This window comes from Mus musculus, chromosome 17 (assembly GCF_000001635.26).
Source record: "Mus musculus strain C57BL/6J chromosome 17, GRCm38.p6 C57BL/6J".
Classification (NCBI taxonomy): domain Eukaryota; kingdom Metazoa; phylum Chordata; class Mammalia; order Rodentia; family Muridae; genus Mus; species Mus musculus.
This window is the reverse complement of record NC_000083.6, coordinates 75,494,578-75,519,346: the sequence shown is the minus strand read 5'-3', so window position 1 is coordinate 75,519,346 and position 24,769 is coordinate 75,494,578. Positions and strand designations below refer to the sequence as shown.

Below are 24,769 nucleotides of genomic sequence, written 5' to 3'. Positions count from 1 at the left end.
TATATCTTTAGAGTTGTATTTATACATCCCTTGAAGACTAAACGACCCTTAGGTATTATGAGAGCAAAGATCAAAGCAAGCTGTACAAATGAAATTAAACATATTTTGAAAAAATAAAAAGGGTTACAAAAATTAAAAGAGATAATTTCAGGCAACTCTCACAGTGCCAAGAGAATTCTTTCCAATATTTTTGTGCTGCTTTCTCTTTTGTCTCATTCTCCTGCTGCTTTAGAGTTTTAATACGCCTGCTATCATTTATCTCCCCAACAACTGGCAGGTAAGTGGTGTATTAAGTATCTTTTACAAATAGGAAAACAGACATAAAGATAGTCATTGACTGAGGTCCACGACATGAATTAGAAGGGAGCAGAAGTGAAGTTCAAAGTCCAGATTCCAGACCCCATGTCCCGAACTCTGTACTTCATTCGCATCCGAGCACAGAATCAGCACCTGGGTTCAGATGAATCAGGGGAAGATGTGGCATCCCAAGAATGACCACCTTCCTGCCTCTGTGAAAGCCAGTGTCCTGAGCAAGGAGGAGGCAACACAGGTAACATTGTGGACCTGTGGACAAATAAATGCCTCAAGTTTCTCATACGCCACCAGAGGTCAGGAACTAGTCCTGACTTACAGTTGTGCCTAAGTAGGTCCTCTCAGCCTGATCTGTTAATTGGAAGACTCAAAACTGTATTTCACAGAGAAGTGTGTGTGTATGTATGTGTGTGTGTGTGTGTGTGTGTGTGTGTGTGTGTGTGTGTGTGTGAGAGAGAGAGAGAGAGAGAGAGAGAGAGAGAGAGAGAGAGAGAGAGAGAGAGAGAGATTTGCAGGGCAGTGGAGCATTTACATGGCTTCATGCATTTGCATTTTCAGGTTTATCTACTTCTCCAAATCCCCCATGAAAATAGAGAAACAAGAGACGCATAAAAACAGAAATGCATTTGGTGCACGGTAGAGTAGTCTGGTGAAGCAACCAGTGGCGATGCTAACAGAAAAGGAACTTCCTTCTCTGTCCCTGGGATTGATAAGGCGAGCTGCCTAGAGAGGTGTGGGGGCTGCTGTCAGCACCTGGAACTGTGCTGAGCGGGAAACCTGCCTCTTCTTTACCCATTCTCAGAAGGATGTCGGTCACAAAGCCAGTCCTTCAGGCAAGGGACCGGAGAAGCACAATCTGCTGGCAGCCCCAATGCAACCAACATGGGATGTGGCCTCTGAATAAAACCAGCCCTTCAGCCCCGGGGCAGTTAGTTATCAGAGCTAGGTGCTGGGCCAGCCTCACTTCCAAGTTTTCATTTTCTTTTACTTGAGTACCAGATGAAAGGATAATCAGGGTTAGCATTCCTTCTAGGCTCTGCCCCACAGTTACCTGTAAAAGGGGCTGCTTGCCACCTCCTCTCTCTCTTACTCTCTTACTCTGCCTCTTCTCCCTGCCCTTTCTCCCTTTGTCCCCGTTCCCCCTTCTCCATGTGTTCATGCCGGCCTCTCCTCTCCTCTCCTCTCCTCTCCTCTCCTCTCCTCTCCTCTCCTCTCCTCTCCTCTCCTCTCCTCTCCTCTCCTCTCCTCTCCTCTCCTCCTCTCTCCTCCCCTCCCCTCCCCTCCCCTCCCCTCCTCTCCTCCCTCTCTCTCTCTCCCTCTCTCTCTCTCCCTCTCTCTCTCTCTCTCTCTCTGTCTACTCCTTTCTCAACTCCCCTCCCCATACCCTAAATACACTCTATTCCATACTATATCAGTCCTATAGCTGGTCCCTCAGGGGAAAGGGAAGCCTCAGCATGGGTAGGCAGAGGCGCCCCCTTCCACATCACCATACTGCACTTCTATCAAACATATTCCTAGCTCTCTTGCTTTTTAAATAAAACACAATAATCAGAGCCCCAAAAATCTGGTAAGGAGAGGGCCAAAAGCTGGCCTTACCACCAGGTAGTCAGGGTAGGTATATAGCAGTGGTTCCCACCATTCCCAAGGCTGCGACCCTTTAATATGGTAATCCCCCCAACCACAAAGCTATTTTCACTGCTCCTTCATAACTGTAATTTTGCTAGTTATGAATCATAATAGAAATATCTGTGTTTTCCAAAGGTCGTAAGTAATTTCTAAGGGATCACAACCCACAGGCCAAGAACGGCTGCTATACAGTCTCCATGTGCTGCAGGGGTGGAGGCCGAGCACAGGTCCATACTCAGCACCTGTACTTGAGTGCACACCCTTTTCAATAGAACTTTGCAATTCTGGAGGATTTGGGGTCGCCGATTTGGGGTCGCCATTATGCATCTCTCCACCTTCCTAGGCAACACGGGGAGAAAATGTCTCAAAAGCGTGTTGTAGGGAATCCTTACATTACTGTCCAGGGACTTTGTTACTGTCAAGCATTAGGTAAATGTTATTTCTTATCATGACTGCCTTATCCCCAAAGGGTATTTTTTTTTCCCTCTGTGTTGGGAAGTATTGAGCCACACCATGATGGATGTGGTGACAAATACCATGTTAAATGAGTGCCAGAAGGAACTGGCTGAGATAAATGTTCCTCTCTATAACCATTGCCAACAGTGCTGATGAATACCAGGGTTCTCTGGGCTGACACCTTCCCCTGGCGCCGGTTACTACCAGGGCTCTCTCTCTCTCTCTCTCTAACAGGGCTCAGTTAGCCTTCCCTATCTGGTCACAGGTGCTCCTGGAGCCCAGCTAAACTCACAGATCGTTTTTTTGCTTTTATCTCATCTCTCACAGATCTATTTTGCTTTCATTTCATCTTTCGTCTCAGGGAGCAATCACACAACCGATTTTTGACTCAAAGGAGAAAGTGAATCATATTTAGTAAACCATTTCCCTGCCTTTCCAAGGTCCTGCACAAATGAAAAATGGAACTCCAACTTACAAATCCCGCACAGTGTTCGCAGAAGGTCGGCTTGAGATAGTTCATCTCCTGAAAATTATGGATGAAGCCTGGTCCCATTTTGCAGTGTAGCTGAGATTTAGCTCTCAGGAAATAAGCCATCATTTCGTCTTTGCTAATTAGGCCGTCCCTGTTAGGAGAATCAAAAAAGGGAAGGAGCTTCGATTGCTCTATCACCAAGTAGTCATCACACTCAGCTCCCCCCAAACCTTTGTCATCAAAAGCAAATGAGAGACTTTCACTTTTCCTAAACATCCAAAAGGAGGATAAATCTCAAAGAGCACAACATAGTCAAAGCCTTCCCCAATAAGTAGATTCTGTACGCGTGTTAATATCTGTGTGTGTCCATGTGTCCATGTGTGTGTATTCACATGTATGAACACACATGGATCAGAGAATTATCTTTATTCCTGAGTACAAGCTTCCAGAAGGACAGCTTTCTAGTCCTTGACTGGCAATAAGATGGAGATTATCACCGTCGTAATCTATTTACTCAGCCTAATTTAGTGCAGGCTACTCCCCAGTGGCCCTTGCATCTTTATCCTCCAGCACCCTCTGCTCATCTAGAGAAGAGTCTCCTGATCTCCTCTACATAGAAGGAGTTTCCTCTTCAGCCCACCCACCTGCTTCAGCTCACCACGCCCCTTGCTTGCCACTTGCCCATCCATAAGGACACAGGCAAGTGCTGGGTACAGAGATCTTTCCTTTCCTGTTCAGTTCAGGATTCCCTTGGCCTTTTCTTGGCTCTTCCTATGGCATCAGAAGGACTGCTCCTTCCCTGCTCTGGGCCTCCATAGACCTTGGCCTTCTTGCAGGCTCGGCTGAATCTCCCCCACCCCGTACCCCTGTTTCTCCTCTTTCTGGAGATGCCCAAGACCTTTGTTCCCCCCACATCTCTTTCCTTGATTCTGCTGCCTTCCCCAGCACTGGTCTTTCTCCCTTACCGAGTCCCAAAGTTGTCAAAACCACCAGTGATTAGCATTTCCTTCAATCATTCTATACCACTCAACCTGGTCAAGGTCCTCAAACTGCCCTTGTGCTGAAGCTGCCAGTAAGGGCAATCCTCAATGGCCCCTGTCATTCTTCCAAGTCTCTGACCTCGTGGCAGTGTGTACAAGGGGGACATATTAACTTTTTGATGTCCTCTTCTATCTAGAGCATGCAAGTCCATGCTGCTCTGTTTTTCTCGCTCCTCTCCTGCTCCCCCTTCTCTGGCTCTTCTGCAGAACCCACAAGTGGGAAGGGAAGTCCGACATGCTCATCTCCCCCTAAACTTCCCACCAGAAAGGAATGCTGCACCAGACCTCATCAACCAGCTAATACCAATGGACTGAAAGGTAACGTGCATTCCTGCCCAACTGCCCTCACACGTTTTGTTCTACATCCTCAATAGCTTGCTAGGCATCTCTTTCTGTGCACCGTCTCCCTCTCACAATCAACATAGCTGTGTCAAAGCCTGTATCTTTCTTTCTAATTTGTATTACCACGGATTCTCCTGTTTCTATGAACAAGGTCACAGTTGTACCCCAGACTTTTATTCCTCTCATGTGCAAAATAACTTGAATTATACTAACAATTTTTAAAATTAAATCATCTAGTATCTTGCCCATCCTAAAAGAAAAAATTATCCTGCATTTTCTGCAGATACATGAGTCAATCACAAATATACACGAGAGTCCAATTCGATCTTGCTGGTAGCTGGGACTACAGGCCTTTGCCCTCGGGTTCTCACTTTGACTTGTCAGGAGGAGGCTTCTAGAGTTGGTGGTAGTGAAGCAGTAGAAGGACCTAAAGAAACTGAGAGCTGGTTTATTTGCAGACAGCACTTATGCTTGACAGAGATGTGCTCTGTCCTATGATAGCACCCACCTGATCATGTTCAGGGATACCAAGAAAACCAACCAATGAAAAGCCAGACTGCTCTATCAGAATAGCAGGGCAAAGCTTGTTAGGATGTAGATTGCTGGTTTGCCTTCCCTGCCACCCCTAGATAATTTTCTGTTTTTTTTTTTTGTTTGTTTGTTTGTTTGGTTGGTTGGTTTTTGGTTTTTGGGTTTTGTTTTGTTGTTGTTTTTCCAGAAAGGGTTTCTCTGTGTAGCCCTGGCTGTCCTGGAACTCACTCTGTAGACCAGGCTGGCCTTGAACTCAGAAATCCGCCTGTCTCTGCCTCGAGTGCTGGGATTAAAGGCGTGCACCACCATGCCTGGTTGATAATCTTCTGTTTTAAGCCAGATTCATTAAAAACAAAGGAATTCATTAAACTTACTGATCTTTGTCTAGTACGCAGAAGGAATCCAGGAAGGGGAAATTGGCAGCTATGCTCTCAAAGTCCTCTTGGGAGATGTAACCATCGTGGTCATGATCGTAGTTTCGAAACACAGACTGCAGAGGATAGACAGGTATAGCTAGTATTTACTATGGACATGCGTAAGTCAGGCACTAAACTTGTGGGGAACCAATAAGAAGATTCACTATTCAATCAAATGGCCTAGAGGCTGATGGGAGACTCCTAAACACATAGCTTGTTTAATACTAGAAAAGCTGTAAGAATTTTGTGGAGGGCTTTGAGGTTGGGATTTAGATAAAGGTTTGCTATGGAAATAAAAGTGTAAGTTGAGATTTCAGGGTTAGGTTAGGGTTAGTAGGAGTTAGATTGGTGAGTTTATTGGTTATAGTACCAAAAAATATATATAGAAAATGATACTTGAGGGATTTAAATGACCTCAAAACTTGAAAATATATGTTGAATACCATCCTCACCAAAATCCCAGTAAGAAAAATTTTAATTTATATTTGGGGGGGGGGGATGTTTTCAAATGAACAAATAAATTTTAAAATTCAAATAAAAATAAATGTGTAAGCTAAAAATTGTTCACAGTGATGAGAGAGTGATGCATGCCTGTGTGTGTATGTGTTCATGCACAGGCATTCAGGTGCCCACAAAAACCTGAGTGGGCTTGGGTCCCCTTGCTGGAGTTACAGTTGGGTTGTTAGTCAGCCAGTATGGGTGCCAGGAATTAAATTCAGGCCCTGCAGATCAGGGAGTCCTTTTAACCTCAGCAGTCTTCCCAGCATGCTGCTTACTTATTTTGAGAGAGGGTCCTGTTGTGTAGCTCTGGTTGACTCAAACTCTCCCGCCTCATGTTCCGTTGCTGGCATGACAGCTGAGCATTAGCACACAGGCCTTCCATGCTATGCCTTCTAGTGATTTCTTACTGTCTCACACATACACCATAAAATGTCTCTCAACTATTACAAAATCCCTGGGCTCCCCAAGACAAAGAACATTCTGTGTTCTTAAAAATCCTTTTCCAGTAAAAAGCACTATCTATCTATCGCAGAGATATTCTATCTCACATATCCAACCTTATTGTAATCTACACTGAAGCAGTCCATGAAAGCAGGGGTTTAATCATGCCTTGATCACAATTTCCAGTGACAGAGACATTTCCACTTCTTCCTCAGCATTTCTACTTCTACTCTTCTGTGGGCCTCCCTGCCCCCCAGTCTTTTCAGGCAGGGTCTCAACATCCTCCTGCCCCAGCCTCCCAAGGCTTGGGATTACACGGGTGCACCACCATACCCAAGTCTGTTTTGTTTCCTTCAGTCAAGAACCTGAAAGTGCCTTGACTTAGATTGAATGATTTTTCAGACATCAGTGGCATTGTGTGGCTGTGTCATAAAACCCTTATAATACACAGCAGGTAAAGCAAAGCAAATTAGGGGATGTTTCCCTGCTCGGCCGTGAGCACCCTTTCTGCAGTGAGTTTCCCTAAGTAATTCTTATGGGTAAATCCACAAGTGATTCTTATCCCCAAAGTCCTTTAAGTTGGTAGCAGTGACAGAGGTGGTAAATGCTCAAGAGGGGAACTGGAAGGAGCTGAGAACAGTTAGATAAATAAGAAGACACGGTCAAAAGAGAGAAAGGTCTTTTCTGGTAAATTCTTCTCTTGGGGCCAAACCAGGAAGCAAGGAGTGTCAATTGTTCATCAGTCGACATTCAAGTTCAATTGATTCTATTTCGCCAAGATCTATTTTTTCATGGATGTGATCTGATTTCTGGACAATAATAGAATATTAAGAAAGAAAAAGGATTGGGCTGGAGAGATGGTTTAGATGTTAAGAGGAGTGACTGTTCTTCCAGAGGTCCTGAGTTCAATTTCCAGCAACCACATGGAGGCTCATAACCATCTGTAATTGGATCTAATGCCCTCTTCTAGTGTGTCTGAAGACAACTACAGTTTATTCATATGCATAAAATAAATAAATATTTAAAAAAAATAAAATAAATAAAAAAAGAAATTACAAAGAAAGAAAAAAGGTGTTTTATAGAGCTCTCTGATTATTCTCATTCAATTACTTACCTCAACCAACTTCCTTATGTGTTTGTTGATGATTGTGGGGTCTGGCTTTGGTACCACTTCTGAAGCCCACTCCAGAGGTACCACAGGCTTATTAGGTGTCGTTGGGGAGGTTGGCTGCTAAAAGAACAAATACACAGTTTTAAATATTAACTGGACCTTGATCCACCAAGAGAGAAAATTTACTATATGAACAGCAGTAAAGACTTAAGTGGCTTTTGTTGTTGTTGTTTTACTTGAGATAGAGTCTCACTATGTCTCCCCAGTAGGTGTGAAACAACGTAGACCAGGACAGTCTTGAACTTGAACAAATTCTCTTGCCTCTGCCCCATGAGGCCACCATACCCAGCTTTGCATTGTTGTTTATAAACCAACATCTTTTGTTAATAGAATCTGATCAGTAACTGAAACCATGTTTCGCTTTAGTCTGGGCTTTTTGAGACAAAGTCCCTTGCTCTGTGTCTCTGGAGCATATAATTCCATTGTCTTAGCCTCTGAGTGTGAGTCTTCTAGCATATACACATTTCTAAGCATATACTTTAATAGTGCACTTTGCTTAGTAGTAGCTTACATTCTATTCTAAATATGCATAAAAGTGTGTGCACCTGGATCACACAAATAGCCCATTCAAATTCTCTAACTATAGAAATCACTAAATCGTTCCTAAAGGTTTACCTGATAATGCACCACGGACTTTTATACACACACACACACACACACACACACACACACACACACACACACACACACAACACACAATTACAGTTATCAAGTTATTGGCTTTGGTGGCATATACCTGAAGCTCCAGCATGTAGAAGACTAAGGAAAACCAGGAGTTTGAGGCCAGCCCGGGTTTTATACCAAGACCCTGTCTCAAAACTGAAAGTTATCTAATTTTACCTATTTTTCAAATTGTTTTCATGACAAATCTGCATTGAATGTATACAAAAACTAGTAGCCAACATGTGGCCAAGTTTCTATCCTTTCTCCCCGTCCCTTTGTTTAATGTGCTAATCACTGCAGACTATTCTGTGACTACTTGATTCTCTCTGTTCCCTCTGGAGCTACTGACTTCTTTCTCCACAGGCTTTTCCAGTAGAGCTGTCTACATGGAGAATGTGGCAGCAATAGTGCATACTGCACACAGGAGATACAATCCAATCTCGACCCAGCTAAGGCCGCTGTGTGGTTTATGTATTTTCCTCTCAGAGACTCTCATGTGGTGGCAGAGTTTTCACTGGTCTACACAGGCGAACCTGTTCTAGGAGGCTCTTTATTTAATATGAACTAGGGATACATTTCTTTCAAGAGAAACTGAGGAGGACCCGTAACACATTTTAACGTCAAGTAAAGTTGTGGTAGGTGCTACTGGTGGGTTACTAGCAAGACCAACAACTTTGCACAGTCTAGATAGAGCCATGCACACACAGTTTACACCCTTCTCTTCACACACCATGACTCTGTGTGTATAAATGTGTGCACGTGTGTATTGCATGTATATGTGAACTCTCGAGGTCAACTTTAGGTGTCCTCTTCAATCACTCCCAGTCACGTAATTTTTGAGACAGATTAAAAATTTGTTCAACTACTTTCCTGGGGAATAAGGGTGTTTTTGTCCTGCTCCTGCTGATGTTTTTCTTCAGTTGGTTTGTTTCTTTTATTTTTATTTGTGTATATGAGTATTTGGACCTATATGCATGAATGTGCCCCCTTGTGTGGAGATCAAAAGAAGGCATCAAAACCTCTAGAACTGCAGTTACAGGTGGTTGTGAGCCACCATGTGGTGCTGGGAACTGAACCTGGTCCTCTACAAGATCAGCAAATGCTCTTAACCATGGAACCATGTCTAGACCCTGTTTGTTTGTTTGTTCGTTTGTTTGTTTGTTTATAACACAGCCCAGAAGTGTATAAGGGATCTGGACAGAAACCCTACCTAAGACAGCATCTTAAACAGTGAGATACTGTTATTTGTTTGCTCTTTTTTATTCTCTCTCTCTTTCTCTCTCTCTCTCTCTCATCCTTTGTATAGATGAATTCTTGGATACAAAAGATAAAAGATTAATAATAAAACAGCATGAGAGTGCAATTCTTCCTCCTCCTTAACAGATGATGTGAAGAAATAATCCCTTTGGGGATAAGTTGGTCCACTGGTTAAATGGGAAGACTACAGATCTTCAAAGTTCTTCAGTCTTTAGAAGACAAAACTCCATCAAAATGGTCAATGATGATAAATGACAAACAGAGGAGTTTAGCACCGAGACAAAAACAATACGTACCGATTTGGAATTTCTAGGCTCCAACACCAGTGACAGTTTGTAAATATCATCCTCTGTGTGGTAGAGGTCCAGAGAGAGCTATGACAAAACCAGAAGACACGGCTGATTAGGTTGGACTTCATTTCTTTATGTACTTTAGTGGAACACTTTCAAATTGAACATTAGAGGTCTCATGCCTTGTAATCTGGATGGATGTAAAGGAGTAGAAAGATGCAAAGGCATGCAGAGATGAGAAATAAAGGTTTGAAAAGAACAAGTTTATCCTGGTGAGGCCATGAGCATCAGGAAACAACGCAATGAACTCTGCTCCCTTGCAGTGTTGGCTGGACTGCTTTTATATTCTCAAGCGGGGGTGGGGTCGGGGGAGGATTCTAGATTTCTATAGCCTGGATACTGGACAGGTGCATAGTACAAGACCTGATTAAAGATCCATGGAAATAAAGACTAAACTAGTCCAGATCCTATTGTTTTCAGAACATTGTGCAAAGTCTCGGTGATAACAAAGTGCAAAGAGTAGCCTTTTGCCCTCAAAGGTCTGGCAGTTAACTCGAAGAAACAGAATTCAAGCAAACAACCACAAGACAAGTTGGGTTCACATCCATGCCTGTTAAGTATGAAGTGAGCCACCCCTCTCCAAATGTTACAGGAATTATTATGGGAAAGAAGAGAGTGAATACAAAGAGTGGATGGAGCCACCATTCAAACCTAAATTTGACACTGGTGAACTCTGGAGCGCTGAACAAGGTATATGTGCTCTAGCCCTCAAATTCTCCATCTGTAAAGTGTGAATAAACTATACAAGTCTCCAACGAACTAGACTTCAATGAGGACCAAATGAAAGAATACATTCAAACTACTTCACAAGGACCCAGCAGACCAGACTGTCCCGTGAATTGCTATATGATGTTATCGGTGTATCTGAATTTATTGCTATTATCACTACACACAGGGAACCCCAGAGAACGATCAGGAAAGACTCAGGAGGTAGTCTGAATGGGAAGGAATGAAAGGCTGACTTCATTACCTGAACTTCTTTCCTAAGAAGAGTAAAGTTGGCATTATAAAATGGTCCCCAAATCTAGGAAGACCCCAAACCTATGTCTTGAAAACCCTGCTTGCGAAGAATGGACTCTGTGTTTTTAACCTTTCTCTAAAGAGTAGTCACACATGTCACATACAAAGGCTTCTAGGAACCAGTTATTCAAAAGAGTGAAATAGGATGCATAAAAAGGATATTTGATGGACACACTGGGACCTGTGGTGGTTAATATCCATTCTTTAGGACCTAAAATCACCAGAGAGAGGTCTCTGTGTAGTGGGCAGAACATCTGTCCTTTTTGCCTCAGTTGCAGTCTGAGGTCTTGCATGGAGCAGTTTCCATAAATAGTGAGAGAATGCTAAATGCAGTCTTCCTTTCAAATTCCTTGTTCTCAGCCCCTGCTTTGATTGGCAAGCAGGTTCCCTTCCTCCTGGCTTGCCTCTTAGGCCTGTGATGTCCAAGTCCCAAGATGACTGGTACCAGCATCCTCAAATGAAGTAACAGCAACTCCAAGACGTTCAGCCAGAAATGCCCACAACCTTTACAAAATCCATGAGATGTTCCTGCAAGTATCCTTGTTGGGTATTTTCCCAAGACAGATGCGCAAAGACTGACACATAATTTGGTCTTCTCCAAATGTCTTCTTTCTACTTATCAATACTGTAATCCTGAGGAAACGATTAAGCTTCTTGACTTCTTACTGGTCAGTAATAGCTTTCCACCTTGGTGAAGGTTTAAGTGAGCTAATGCATATTCATTTCATTGGCTTTGCTTAGAAGCTCACAGATGCAGGCTTGGCACATAGGCAATGTAGCAGCCACAAGTAACGCTGCTTATCTGTGAACAGAAAACTGTCCCCAGGGCCACTGATACCATGTCTGCCCTGACCCCTCAACCCTATTTCCTCTCTCAGATCTTGGTGGGGACCTAGGAATTTTTCTCTGCCTACCTTCCAATTTTAAATAATATGACCAAATTTGTCTAACATATTTTGCCCCCAATGGTTTTGGGCAATTTTCTGATCCATTATCTGTCACATTTACCCTTCAATCCTGTCAGCACAGGTGGCTCTAGAGTTAGATTTTATATTAAGATTTGCTTATTATAAAATAAAACACATTTGATCATATTTACACTCATCAGTTTAGCAAATCGTCCTCTCCTTTTTTCTCTTCCTCCTCCTCCTTCCTCCTTCTTCTCTCTCTTCTCTTCATTTTCTTTTCTTTTTTAAACAAGTCTGTAAAAACATAGGGGCTTTCCAGCTATTTGCATGTGCTCAAAATGATAAGTGTAACTGATGGGGCTAAAAATACCATGAAAAGAGTTTGTCTGTTTCATATATCATGAAACCGAGGCATTAGCCTTGAGAACTCCTCATTTTATGAACTGGGGTCTCAAGGTGAGATGCCGTCTCCAGATCCACCCTGAAAGGGGGAAGAGTCTAAATCTCTACAGAGTGATGCTGTGTTTCCCGCTCTTCACCTCACCCATGCTGTTCGAAGGAACAAAGGACACAGTGGAGAGAAGGACAAGGTCTTTTCCTCATAAATTGTATTCTCTAAATAAATAATGGAAAGAGTTGGAGAAAGTATTATTTAATTTTGCACTGGCACATAATAAATGACATGTTATTAATATGGCCATAGCAGAGAGCAGCTGTGCACCCAACGTCAACCGTCACTATTTATTTCCATCTTAAAAGGCCTTCAGAGTTCCATATGTTAAAAGCTTGTTCAGTGGCTCAGTACTATTGTGATGTAGTGGGGCATTAAGAGGTGAAGCCCAGTGAGAAGTCTTTAAATCATGAGAGCATGCCTCCAAGGGGACTGTGGAACCTCAGCTATGTCCTCTTCCCTTTCCACTCCCCAGCCAGGAGATGAGTGATCTTGTTTTGCCACGTGCTGCCCCACTGATATGCAGCCTTACCACAGGACCAATGCAACGAAGCCAACTGTTAACAGGCAGAGCCAAAAATAAGCCTTTTCGTTCAATAAATTGATTTATACTGGGTATTTGTTATAGTGACAAATGCTGAGTAATTTCTTACCCAAGGGAGAGAGTTCCCCAACCTTGTATCTAGGAGTTGGTCATTTTTAAACTTTGGGGACATTTATAAATCTTCCATCTTTTATTTTTGAGAAAGGAAGGGACAGAGGTGGTATGGCATTTTTCTGTTCCCCACCCCAACCCCCAGGATTTATTACAGGGCCTATGTGAGCATTTACCAGGGAGATGGATGGGGAAGGTGCCAGGAGAACTAGTGATCATGGAAAGTTCCAGCATTGGCAGACAGCCTGATGCACAGAATAGGTGTTTAATGATTGTTCATTAACTTGAGTTTTCTCACTTTCTATTTTTTTAACGTGCTAAAGCATATATGGGTCACTAAAGAACACAGCCACTTGACCTGAAGAAAAAGGAACTCCTCCCTTAAATGCTGTGCTCGTGGACACGCTCTTGTGCCTCAGACAGCTGCAGTCACGTGGTTCTTAATTCAAACGCGCATGTGCTTCATAGAGTGGACACGAGACTCTAGTGGACACATAAGCTTCCTCAGGGCTCATGGTGAGGACATTGCCTTCCACATGGCATCAGAAAAAAACGTAATGTGCCTTTGCGTGTAATGGACATCCTCCTTGATTGTGGGGAGACAAGGATGATCTTAGATATACGAAGAAACTGGCTTAGGTGTCGTGACTGCTCTGCAGGTCTGTGCTGTCCAGGGGAGTCGGTGGGCCATGGCCAATGCCATAAAACTGTTTTCTTATTTTCATGGCTGTGCCATCCTGTATTTCTAGAGTTGTAGAAATGCAGAGCTCATGAATGACCACAGAAGCATGAAGAAAAAGCTACAGTTAAGATGGACTAGCACAGGTTCAAGGCAGAGGTCAAGACTTCTCACTTACGATTTTTTGCTATCACTCTGAGCTATGCAGACTTAAATATGATGCTAAATAGCTTCTACATTGTCCCTCTGTGCTCTTAAAAAAAAAGAGGTGGGCATACTCTGGCATTATTTTTTTTTTTTCATTTGCTTTTCCTAACCAAAAAGAACTGCTTCTTAGCTTTTATTTTTTAAATTCAGGTTTCCGTTTATACCATTGAACTTTCATTAAAATTTTTTTTCAGAACTTTTCTAAACATCTTCTTGATAATGTAGCTTGGTGCATGTAGGTTTTGTGTTTGTTTGTTTGTTTGTTTGGGGACTGAGCCAGGGTCTTGGGCATGCTGGCAAGTATTCTACCATGGCGAGAGCTTCCCCTTGCTTGATGCACTTAAAACTGACTTAATTTCCCTGCTTTATCATTGTCTTCTAGGTGTTGGAGACATTGCCCAAATGTAGGCACCTGTGTTATAAAGTTATACTCATAACCATAACTGTTAAAAGCACAGTCTGGAGGCAGACAGTTGAAACTGCGGACCACACTGGCTCTTCTCTTCAGACATCATCTGTCTGTTTCGTGGTTTGTAGTCTGATTGTGGTTAGAAACCTGGGCACTGATTCACGGAAACATATTTACATGGCAAATGATTAATCAATGCAGGTGCTTGAGTTATTGTGAGGTGGTTCCCCACTGGAGAACATCTTTGTGTTCGTTGTTGAATCACACAAACCCAAGACATCTGTGGTTTGACCACTTCAACGTCACACTAAAAGTACAGTTGATATTACCATTCTACTTAGGGGTGTATCCTTTAGTTGCAGTTAGTGGGTGAAGTCTGGGAGCCAGGCTCCTATTCCAACGCAGCAGTCCTAAGTAATTTAGGCTGCCAGAGCTTAAGAAGAGTCATTGCTTTCATTTTCTATGGACATCAAAAGAGAACATCAGCTCATCAACGGCAGCCGAGTTTCAGATGCTGCGCTGTTATGAAGCCAAAGGGGGAAATTGTACCTTTGCTTGTTTAAGCAAGGATAAGAGAATTTGTTTATGTTCCTTCCTTCTCAAAAACCAAGTTACCATGGAAGATGTCATCTTTTATACACCTGTTGTGTCTAAACACTAGACCTGAAGACCACCCAAACAATCTGTTACAAGTGCCTAAATAAATAAATAAATAAATAAATAAATAGAGTGGCAGTTGACAAAAGGATGTCAGACTTTTTGTCTGACACTCACCACTCCTAAGCAGAGCATTCACTCTGACTCCTGAGTTCTTAATTGTGCCAGGTACTGTGGAAGGTGCTGGGCATGTGCTAACTAAAGCACATGAACAGAAAAAGATAGTTAGTCTAACGCAGAGCAAAGCCTCCTGCAGTTGAGGCGAATGTAAAACCCAGGATAAAGCACAATAGAGTCATTCCTGCTTTGGAAGAGAACAAAGAATGCCCTGGAAAGACTCTTTAAAAAGCAGCACATGGTGGCCCATGGCTAGAACCCTAGCACTTGGGAGATTGAGGTCAAGGGGCCACAAGTTCAAGACTAGCCTGAGCTAAACAAGACCCAGTCTAAAACAAACAACAACAACAACAAAAAAATGAAAACAAGAGAAAAGTAAACAAAAACAAAAAAAGCAAGAAGTCAGCAAGACGACTCAGCAGAAAAAGGAACTCCTTCCACAAACACACCAACCTGTTTTAGCCTTGAATCTATATACAGGTAGGAAGAGAAAACAAACTCATGACGTTGTCCTTTGACCTGCACATGATTGCTGTGTTATGCTCAAGTCTCTCTCTCCCTGCTCCTCCTTCTTCTTTTTCTCCCTCCCCCTCCTTCTCTCTCTCTTCCTCTTCTTCCCCCTACCATGCACACACATAAATATAATACGAAATAAAAAGTTTAAATTAAGAATAAAGACAGAGCTGGGCATGGTGGCGCATGCCTTTAATCCCAGCACTCGGGAAGCAGAGGCAGGCGGATTTCTGAGTTCGAGGCTAGCCTGGTCTACAGAGTGAGTTCCAGGACAGCCAGGGCTACACAGAGAAACCCTATCTCGAAAAACCAATAAATAAATAAATAAATAAATAAATAAATAAATAAATAAATAAATAAAATAAAGACAGAGTCTTTGAATTATCAATCAAAATAGAAGCAGAGGACTTGAGGACATAAGGAAAGAGCTGATTAGTTGGCCAAGTATGCTGAAGGAGAGTAATGGGCTAAAGTGGCTCTTAGGGAAGAGGTTCATGTAGGCAGAGACTAGGCTTCTCCCAAAGAAGGAAAATGTATTTGCCAAGAGGCTACAGTCTCAAATCATGCTCCTTGTGGGTGTAAGTTTCTGTTTTCCTCATCCTTTGAGAGCCTCATCCTAGTCCTAGGCTCCTTAGGCCTAGGCTCCATGGACTGACCTCAAATTATTCTCCCTCTAAAGTGAATTGTTACAACATATCTTTCGATGACACTGGAAATTAAGATACAAAGTGCAAATAGCATACTATTGACCCCTGGGACTCACAGTGAGTAGGTTGATCAAATCCATGTTAGGTTCCAAGTGGTGAGAGGCATTCTGCAGGGAGACCAGTTCACTCAGGGTAACAGAAAGCTGGTGCATTTTCACAACGTTCACTTTGTTCTCCTCCATCCAGTCTGGGAAAATGACATGGACTGCTATCAAGTCTTTCAAGTGCACGCCAAGGATGGGGATTTTGAAGCCATCACAGTCAGCAAAGGCTTTGCGGTAATTGCAGTAATTGCCATTGGAGGAGACCAACTCTGTCATTTCATTCCAGTTCTGGGAAGAGATGGAAAAGTAGAATTTTCAAGCAGCAACTTTCTCCCCTGTCCACTCCCAGATTCTGGAATATGTGGTTTGGAATTCCTCAGCTATGGGGTGGAGTATTAGCTGTACCAATGTTGATGCAGGAAACTATCAACCAAGAGGAAAAAAAATCAGAAAACTGCACTGGGCCTGGCTCTCACTGGGACAGCCTGCTCCACTTTGCAACAACACAGAACTATCTTACATTTCTGCGCACCTATGAGCTGCTAAATGGCAGCACATATGCCTAGGATTCTGAGAGTCATGAGAAATTACAGTTCACAAAGGCAAGCATGTAGCCTTTTACAGTACCATCATGGTTCCAAGAAAGTTACATTGCAAGTGTTACTTGAAGGTTAATCTGGGACAGTGCAAGGTAGAGAAAGCTGAACTGAGCTGGACATTTGGAATTCCCACTAACTAAAAGGGTGAGTGTGAGTGTGTGTGTGTGTGTGTGTGTGTGTGTGTGTGTGTGTGTGTGTGTGTCTTTATGTATATGAGTGCTCTGTCTGCAAGTGAGTGTGTGCAGCACATGCCTGCCTGGTTTAGTGCCTGGGGATATTAGAGGAGGCTGTTAGATCCTTGGTACTTGAGCCACAGACAGTTGAGAGCCACCATTCAGTTACTAGGAATCAAATCTACATCCTCTGGCAGATCAACAGCTGAGCCATTTTTCCATCCCTCAAATACATAATTTACAGAGATATAGTATAACCCCTAAGCTCTTTTTTTTTTCTGTACAGCTTAAGTTTTCTTTTTGCCTTTTATTTGAAATGTAGTATAAAACTTAAGAAAAAAATAAAACCCATAGTGAGTCCCATTATACTTGAGGTGAGGGTAGAGCCTGAGGCCAAATAATGGTACTTATCTGGCTTATTCGCTTGTGTTTATGCAGATATTCTTGGCTGGTTAGTGAACAACAGCTAGACTTTCTAATAAATTGTCCCCATCACCTTCCCTTTCCAATAGCATCTCATATGACTCATGAGCTGTTTCTACCTCCAGCACCTAGGATGGACTCTGCAGTAAGCTTAAGTGAATTCCACATGTTTTGTTTATAAACAGCTTAGGAATAGAGAGGGTGAAGCCAATCAGTATACTATGTTTCTCAGATAGCTGCTATTGGTCTAGGATGGCTGTCATATGACTTGAGATGGCCAAAAAACGTATAGGAAGAGGGTCTCTAATTAATGAGGGCAGAGAGAAGTCGTTCAAGGAGAGTAGTTTTTGTCCTGTTGTGCCCCAAAGCCAAATCAGGAGGGAAGGCAGGCTAATAACAGCAAGAAGTCAAACAACCAAAAACAAAAATTGAACAAGAAAAGCTACAAACCCCTGATATTGAGAAAGCTAAGCAACAGAGCCAGGCTCTGGTATGGTCACTCCTGGAGACTGCCTGCCACTGGACTGCCATGGTTCTCAGACAATACACCACTTTATTATTTAACCAATTGAGTTTTTTTTTTTAACATCTTTAAGGTTAAAGCAGTACACACCCTACTCCCACAACTGCCAAGTGTTAGTATAAGGGAAAAGGTTCCTTTCTGCTCAGTAAGCAAAATGATTATTTGATTTGGTCTACAAGTTAATATAGTAGAGAAAATCAACTATATTACTAATACCAGTGAACTGTATTTGAAAGGCACATGCTTTTGTTTGTGGCAACTCAGTTATGAGTCTGAATATTTCTATATAAGACCTCCCACTCTCTCTTCCTTTGCATCTCCCATGTGCCGCAATGTTGTAACTATAGTAGGTATCCATGAATTCATTTCAGAAGCTTTGGATATTTATTCTACTCAGCCGGTATCTTCCACATTTATTGGAGTGCCGATCACATAGCAAGCACCACATAACTATTTGGTAACATTTATAATATTGTCATCTTTGGCTAGGGCATATTTATTTATTTATTTATTTATCTATTTATCTATCTATTTATTTATTTATTGGGGGTGGGGCGGTGCATGGCTCGGCATGGATATACCATAAGGATAACTGTTGGGAATAAGTTCTTTCTTTCCACAATGTGGGTTCCAGAGATCAAACCCAGGTCACCAGATTGATGACAAGCATCCTCACCTACTGAGCCATCTCACCAGCCTGGCCAGAACATTCTTACAGTAACACCTATCACCAGCAGCAATCTGGTTTGATGGGTAGGCTTGGACAATGGGGCTAGTCCCTTTCTATTTTGTGCCCGATATATAACTTGACATTGGTTTAAGATAAAAGAAAAAAATACTACCTTCCTATAGAATATATGCCAGGATCAGAGCATATCTCAGCAATCTATAATGCCGACTTAGAATTTAGATAAAAATCCATGGTACCTTTGTAACTTCGGAAGAGAGGTGAGAATGGGTGTCTTTGAGTCGGGAAATGGAGCTGTGACTAAGGCCACCAACCACTGCCATCAAGGTGTTAAAATTTTTTAGTTGAAGGAGTTTCTACAAAAACAAACAGACGAACAAAAACACCATTAACACTAACACATGGTAAGAATTTTTAAAAATTATCTTGGATTTTCCAAGTTGCAGGTGAATATGAGAACAATTTTAATAACAAGAATTTAGGGAGAAAACATACATCAGTTTAAGATGAAATGAAAGTTGAATTCTCTGAAAATACAATACCAGTCATTTCACATTAACATAATTAAATGCTTCTAAGCACTGCCTTTTAAAAGTAACCTGCTATGTGAAAGGAATATAGTTTGTTTATTAGATATCTGTGAACAGTTTAATAGTCCAGTGCTGTTTTATTGCTAACACTAATTTCCTCAATGACTTTTCTCAGGACAACTAATGAATATACAGAATCCCCAAACCCAGATCTGATTATGATGAAGGCAAACCTGGGCTACATTGATGAACTTTGTGATGACTTCTGCCCTTTGTTGCGCACTTGGTTTGCTAAGAACCATCAACTGGACCCACTTAGAGATTCCATTAAATAAAGCAATAGATCTCTCCAATGTCGGGTTATTCTCCAGACAGCCATGGATGACATAGCTCTGATAATCTGTGAACTGGCAAAAGAAGAATAAGAGATTCTGAACTATAATGGAGTTTTCACAAAATCAGATGTTACACAGTTGGATAAGAGCCATGAGCTAGCCTTTCGTAGCACTGTGGTGATTTCTTCCATTTTGCATTTATAAAGGTTTCTTTCAAGTTCTATGCTTCTGTGCCTCTAATGGACTATCTTATTACAATTCAAAATTCAGATACAAACACACAAATCATAGAGCTTTAGAGGATGGGTAAGAAGGGGAGAAATTCAAAGTTATATTGCAGAGCATTCCAAGCTTACTGAATCCTAAGAGCCATGTAGGCCATTATCCTCGGAAAATTAATAGAACAGACAGGATCAGTATTTCCTACAAAAGAATTAAGGTTCTACCAGTGACACCAAAGAACAAGCACAGTTAAGATACAATGGCATACACTAAAGAACAGGAAATGGATGGAATATAATACTCTCAATACACAGTGAGCTTCTAGTCTTTCAAAGGGAAAGGAAGGTGGGGGGAAAAAGTAAGGGTGATGAGAGAGAGAGAGAGAGAGAGAGAGAGAGAGAGAGAGAGAGAGAAAGAGAGAGAAAGAGAGAAAGAAAGAAAGAAAGAAAGAAAGAAAGAAAGAAAGAAAGAGAGAGAGAGAGAGAAAGAGAAAGAAAGAGAGAAAGAGAGAAAGAAAGAGAGAAAGAAAGAGAGAAAGAAAGAAAGAAAGAAAGGAAGGAAGGAAAGAAGAAAGAAAGAAAGAGAGAGAGAGAAAGAAAGAAAGAAAGAAAGAAAGAAAGGAAGAAAGAAAGAAAGGAATCTACGTTCTAGTCAAATCATCTTGCTTCCCAGCAACGATGTGATTTACGTCGGGGTCCTTAGGAAGGGATGATTTCACCTAAGCTCACGCGATACATCAACGTAACTGGCTGATGGAGACACTAGCAAGAAGTAGATCATGATAAAGGGTGGCTTGAAGAGACTGTGGCTGAGGACGGAAGGCGAGCAGAAGGGAAAAGGAACATAGAAAGGGAATGAGGGTCCATCAGGATGCATAGGGAAGAAAGTCTAAGTCGGGATGTCCGTCTCTGGGAAAGAGACCATCTAGTGTTGAGATCTCCTCAAAGCCTACAACTCTGAATTCTCAACCTATTTTCATAGTTAGGCATTGTATAGATACCAACATAAGTTAACACATGCCTAACCCCCACTGCCATAAACAAAAGGCCCAGCCAAACTGTTCCCTTGGAGGAGGCCTCTCGACCTAAATAAACCTTGAATGGTTAAGTCTCTGCTGGATATTTAGAAAAATCACGCTTTAATCCTATGAAAGGAGACATTGAACATAGCTGCAGAAATAGAGCTCCTAGGCCACAAACTAAAGACAGGATAATATTTATATGTGGCTAAAAAGGATTGTTCTGGTGAATTGAGGGCACATTTCCAACGCAGCCCAGTGGCAGGCGCTGCCAGCACTTGGGAGTATGAACACACGGCTCTTGGGAAAGTTGGCACGTTGCTTGTTACCCTTGGAAGAATAACCGTCAGGTTTCTTACTGAGATCCTTCTAAAAGATTTATGCTCCAGAAAAGTGAGGTGCTCCGCCAACTCAATGGGCTCCAGATGGTCAAATAAGAGGCAGGCCTTTCCCCTTTTGGATACTTTTTTCCTCTGTGTGACTCTCCTCATCCAGTCATAGGAAGGACTGTGAAAAGAAGAACAAGTCTGGTCAGAGTGCTGAAAACTCATGTCACTCAGAGGAAGATATCAGCCTACTGACTAACTCTTGGCCTACTGCCAGGAGCTTGTGTGAAATACATGCCCTGTCTTCCATATTTGAAGAGAAAACCACCCACCCTTTGCCAAGAGTTTTGTCTAGGCACAATAGGTTTGCCCCGATCCATTCTGGATCTCGTACTTGGTACTCCTTGTGCCCAAGCAAGATCTGAACTATAAAGAAGATATCGCGGACAGGCCTATAAAGTCAGAAGTGTGTTGGCATATAGATGGTGATAAAAGGCGCTTGGAAACAACCATGATTTTGTTTATCACACCTGAGGATCGTATGGATTATCTGAAAAATTCATTATGAAGACAAAGGCCTACCACATCTCCCTTGCAGAAACACTGATTTACTAGAACTGAATCTGAGTGACAGGAATGGTAAACAAGCATCCCTGGTGAATCCTGGGTCATTCATTACCAGTCTTGAAGAAACAGTCCAGGCAAAGAGAACGCCTAAGACAGAAAATATGTATATTTGAGATATATCCATAATCCTAGCACTTAGAAATCCAAGACAGGAAAAATCATCAGAAGTTCAAGGACAGCTTAGGCTACATAATGAATTTCAGGCCAGCTTGGGATAGAATATACAATTGTAATATGGACAATCACACCTAGAGTCAAAACACTTCTGGCAGAGTTAGCTGGTCTGTATTAAGTGAGTCTGATTAGTATTAATTAAGTCCCTAATGAAATAACCAGTCCGTGATACAACTTTGGTCAATATTTAGGGAGCCTCAGGCAAGCCTCTGAAGCACTGGGGTAGAGAGCTTTTCAGACTTGGAGAAGAGAATGAATCACAAGGGAATCTCATTAAGGTATAGAGTCCAATCCAGAAGGCTCAGGCTTCTGAAGCCAAGACTGTTTTCTCATGGGCTCCTAGGAGAAACCAGTGTCATGATCTGAGTAGCAAGAGCATAGGAGACATTGACTACATTCAGATTAAAGAGGTAATTATTCAGCATCTACTTTGTGCCAACTGTTTTCTTGTGCTCTCTTGTATACTTTTAAAACACAGAAAAATCCCACAAAGGTACTGTGCCATTTTACAAACAAACTGCAGCTTGGAGAGATACATGGTATTTGATATAGCTGTGTTCATTGTAGCCAGGCTCTCTCCAAAGAAGGAACTTCCTTCTAGAACAGTCGAGACTCCAGTCAAGCAGGGTCATTACTACCCCTCCCCCAAAGCAATGGACCCACAAAGACCAAAAGCCTCATGCCACTCTTACACGCTAGATATGTCCATGAGGCTGATGTGTTTTTCATGTCCTAGTTGACTAGCTACTTCCCGGAACTCCTCAGTCATGCGAATCAAACCAAGATCCAAATTAAACTCTGCAGGAAATTTCAGAATCCAGTACCTGAAAGGTAAAAAAAAAAAAAAAAAAAAAAAAAAGGACTTTTGACAGCTGGAAGCTTTCCTTTGGACCACACTTGGAGACTATTTTAAAAACTGAGTATAACACTGACTCCAGTACCAGACGAAGTTGACAGCTCCCATCCCCAGCAATCCCATTGTGTCTTTCTGTTCCTTCATGAAGCAAGATCCTGCAAACCCTAAGTTCTTCCTGACTTGCTACCGAACATAGCTGAGGGGAATCCCCTCCCAATTTGTGGCAATGTATATGGTGAAGGAGTAGAAAACAGGGAATCTACCAGATCTATGAGTTGTTTTTATTCCCGAAGGCATTACTTGATCTCGAGCCCATAAGGTAAATTTTACACTGCTCACCAAGAACAGAGAAGAACTAACAGTTACAAAGACAGGGAGAGGTATCACTGCTTAGGAAAGACAAGATTTGTTGACAATTCCAGAACCCAAAGCAATGGGAAATTACATCTATACATGTATTTACCTCATGAAATAGCAGATCTTCAGTCGGAACTCATCACAGCTTTCTCCACTGGCATTCCGATACGTAGGGCAGTTAAGAAAATGTTTACACATCTTCTCTTTGCATGTGCCGAGCCTACATTGCTCCAATAATTTACATGAATCTCAGGCAACATTTGAGCTACAGGCTGAGGACCGCGACTGCAAAAGTGCCTCAAACTCTGAAACTTTTGGAGAACCAACAATATTCCTGAACTAATGTGATTCTACAGTCAAAGATGCATTCATTCAAAACAATGTATTTTTAGACTTGGGTGACATTTTTATTGACATCTTATGGTATAAGTATAGCTATTATGAAATTTGCTAAAAATCCAAGATATGAAATGTTTGGGTTTCGAAATTGTGGATGATGTGAATGCAATCTGGAGATAGTCAAATGGGCATGGAAGTGGGCTGTGAGCATGTCCACACTGAGTAGTCAAACTTGGAGTGTTAACGCTCTGGGATGTATTTTTGGTCCAGTGGAGAAGTCACTTACAAGTTAGCTGACCTTCCTGAGTACTTGACAACCAGCAGTCACAAACTGTGGTTACAAGCACACTGGAACGTATACACAATTCAAAACTTATAGTACCCAGAAGCGCCATTGTAGCTAACAAGGAGTTTTTGTATTGGGTTTGTATATAACAAGTACTTTAATCTCATTGTTATTTTAAAATGTCAAGTTCAAGTATGTTAATGTTAATGTTGCATTGTTTGTTCTTGAGTCTATTCACTGGTTCTCCTTTACCAGATACTCCTACTGAAGTGAGGATTAGTGGGCCTGGTAAAGTATCCAAAGAGGAAAACATCAGTCTTCAATTTTCATATGACCTGAAATTTCCCACACTATGCTTGAACATGCCCAAATGACCCTCTGTATTTACGTTTCATGCACTGGCAAGCTCACTAAGAGAAGAGTGCTGTTTGCACGCAAACTCAACGGGCCATGTGTGGCTCAAGTGCTTCACTCCCTCCTCCCCCCCCCCCCTACACTCTGCCTGTCAAGAGTGGGAGCAATGGACCCAGAGACCTTGCTCACTTTCAAGGCTCTCCATTCAGGGTGAGTGCCTCTCCACCCTGTCTAACATCCTCTTTATCCCTTGAGGTTGTAGGGAAATGGAAAGAAGACATGTGAAGAGGGCAAGCTTATGCAGCCTTGGCAGATGAGAACGTTGGGGCAGACTTTCTAAGTCACAGGCCCCACTCCCTCTCCTGAATATGCTCCCAACCATACAGGGCCTCCCAGATAGTACAAGGTAGAGATATAAGAACGCACTTAAGAGATTATATAACATGCACAGATCTTAGGAAATAAACCTCCTGGGGCTGCTGTAAGACTGCTTGCATTATCATCTGTACACCTTTTAACAATTTTCCAGACCTTATTATACACAAAAATCAGTTAAAAAAATTTGTAGCTCTTGCTACAAAAGTGGGATTTTTCAACTATGTAAAAATTTAATTTTTAGCCTTGTACAGATTTTTGGCTTGTTTGCTTTTGTCAATAAAAACCAAACATTATCAGCAATCAACAAATTATAGAGAAAAACCAACAAAACAAAACAACAAACAAAAATGTCCTATGGGTCGAGACCCCTTTGGGAGTCACATATCAGATATTCTGCATATCAGATATTTACATTACAATTCATAACAGTGAAAATTACAGTTCTTAAGTAGCAATGAAAATAATTTTATGGCTGGCGTCACCACAACATGAGGAACTGTATTAAAGAGTCACAGCATTAGGAAGGTTGAGAAATACTGTTCTAGAACATTCATTGTATCATGCCAGCGGGAAGAAATGTAAAAACTAAGCTAGTCTTTATGATCATCACAGAAGG

At 42.0% G+C, this 24,769-nt stretch overlaps 1 protein-coding gene across 5 annotated transcripts in view; it reads right to left on the bottom strand.

Annotated features, from left to right (window-relative positions):
- The window catches only part of Rasgrp3 (RAS, guanyl releasing protein 3), a 93,185-nt gene that overhangs the window by 9,708 nt on the left and 58,708 nt on the right, over positions 1-24,769 (bottom strand). For 4 of the 5 annotated variants that reach the window (XM_006524271.3, NM_001166493.1, NM_207246.4 and 1 more), the window contains 10 exons: positions 22,903-22,965; positions 22,276-22,407; positions 20,816-20,963; positions 19,115-19,288; positions 18,591-18,707; positions 15,958-16,233; positions 9,525-9,602; positions 7,252-7,368; positions 5,154-5,269; positions 2,870-3,017 (listed from right to left, as the gene is read on the bottom strand). In XM_006524271.3, the coding sequence (XP_006524334.1) occupies positions 2,870-3,017; positions 5,154-5,269; positions 7,252-7,368; positions 9,525-9,602; positions 15,958-16,233; positions 18,591-18,707; positions 19,115-19,288; positions 20,816-20,963; positions 22,276-22,407; positions 22,903-22,965 (1,369 nt within the window). The remainder of the gene's footprint in view (positions 1-2,869; positions 3,018-5,153; positions 5,270-7,251; positions 7,369-9,524; positions 9,603-15,957; positions 16,234-18,590; positions 18,708-19,114; positions 19,289-20,815; positions 20,964-22,275; positions 22,408-22,902; positions 22,966-24,769) is intronic. The other variant, XM_006524273.3, reaches the window with a different exon arrangement.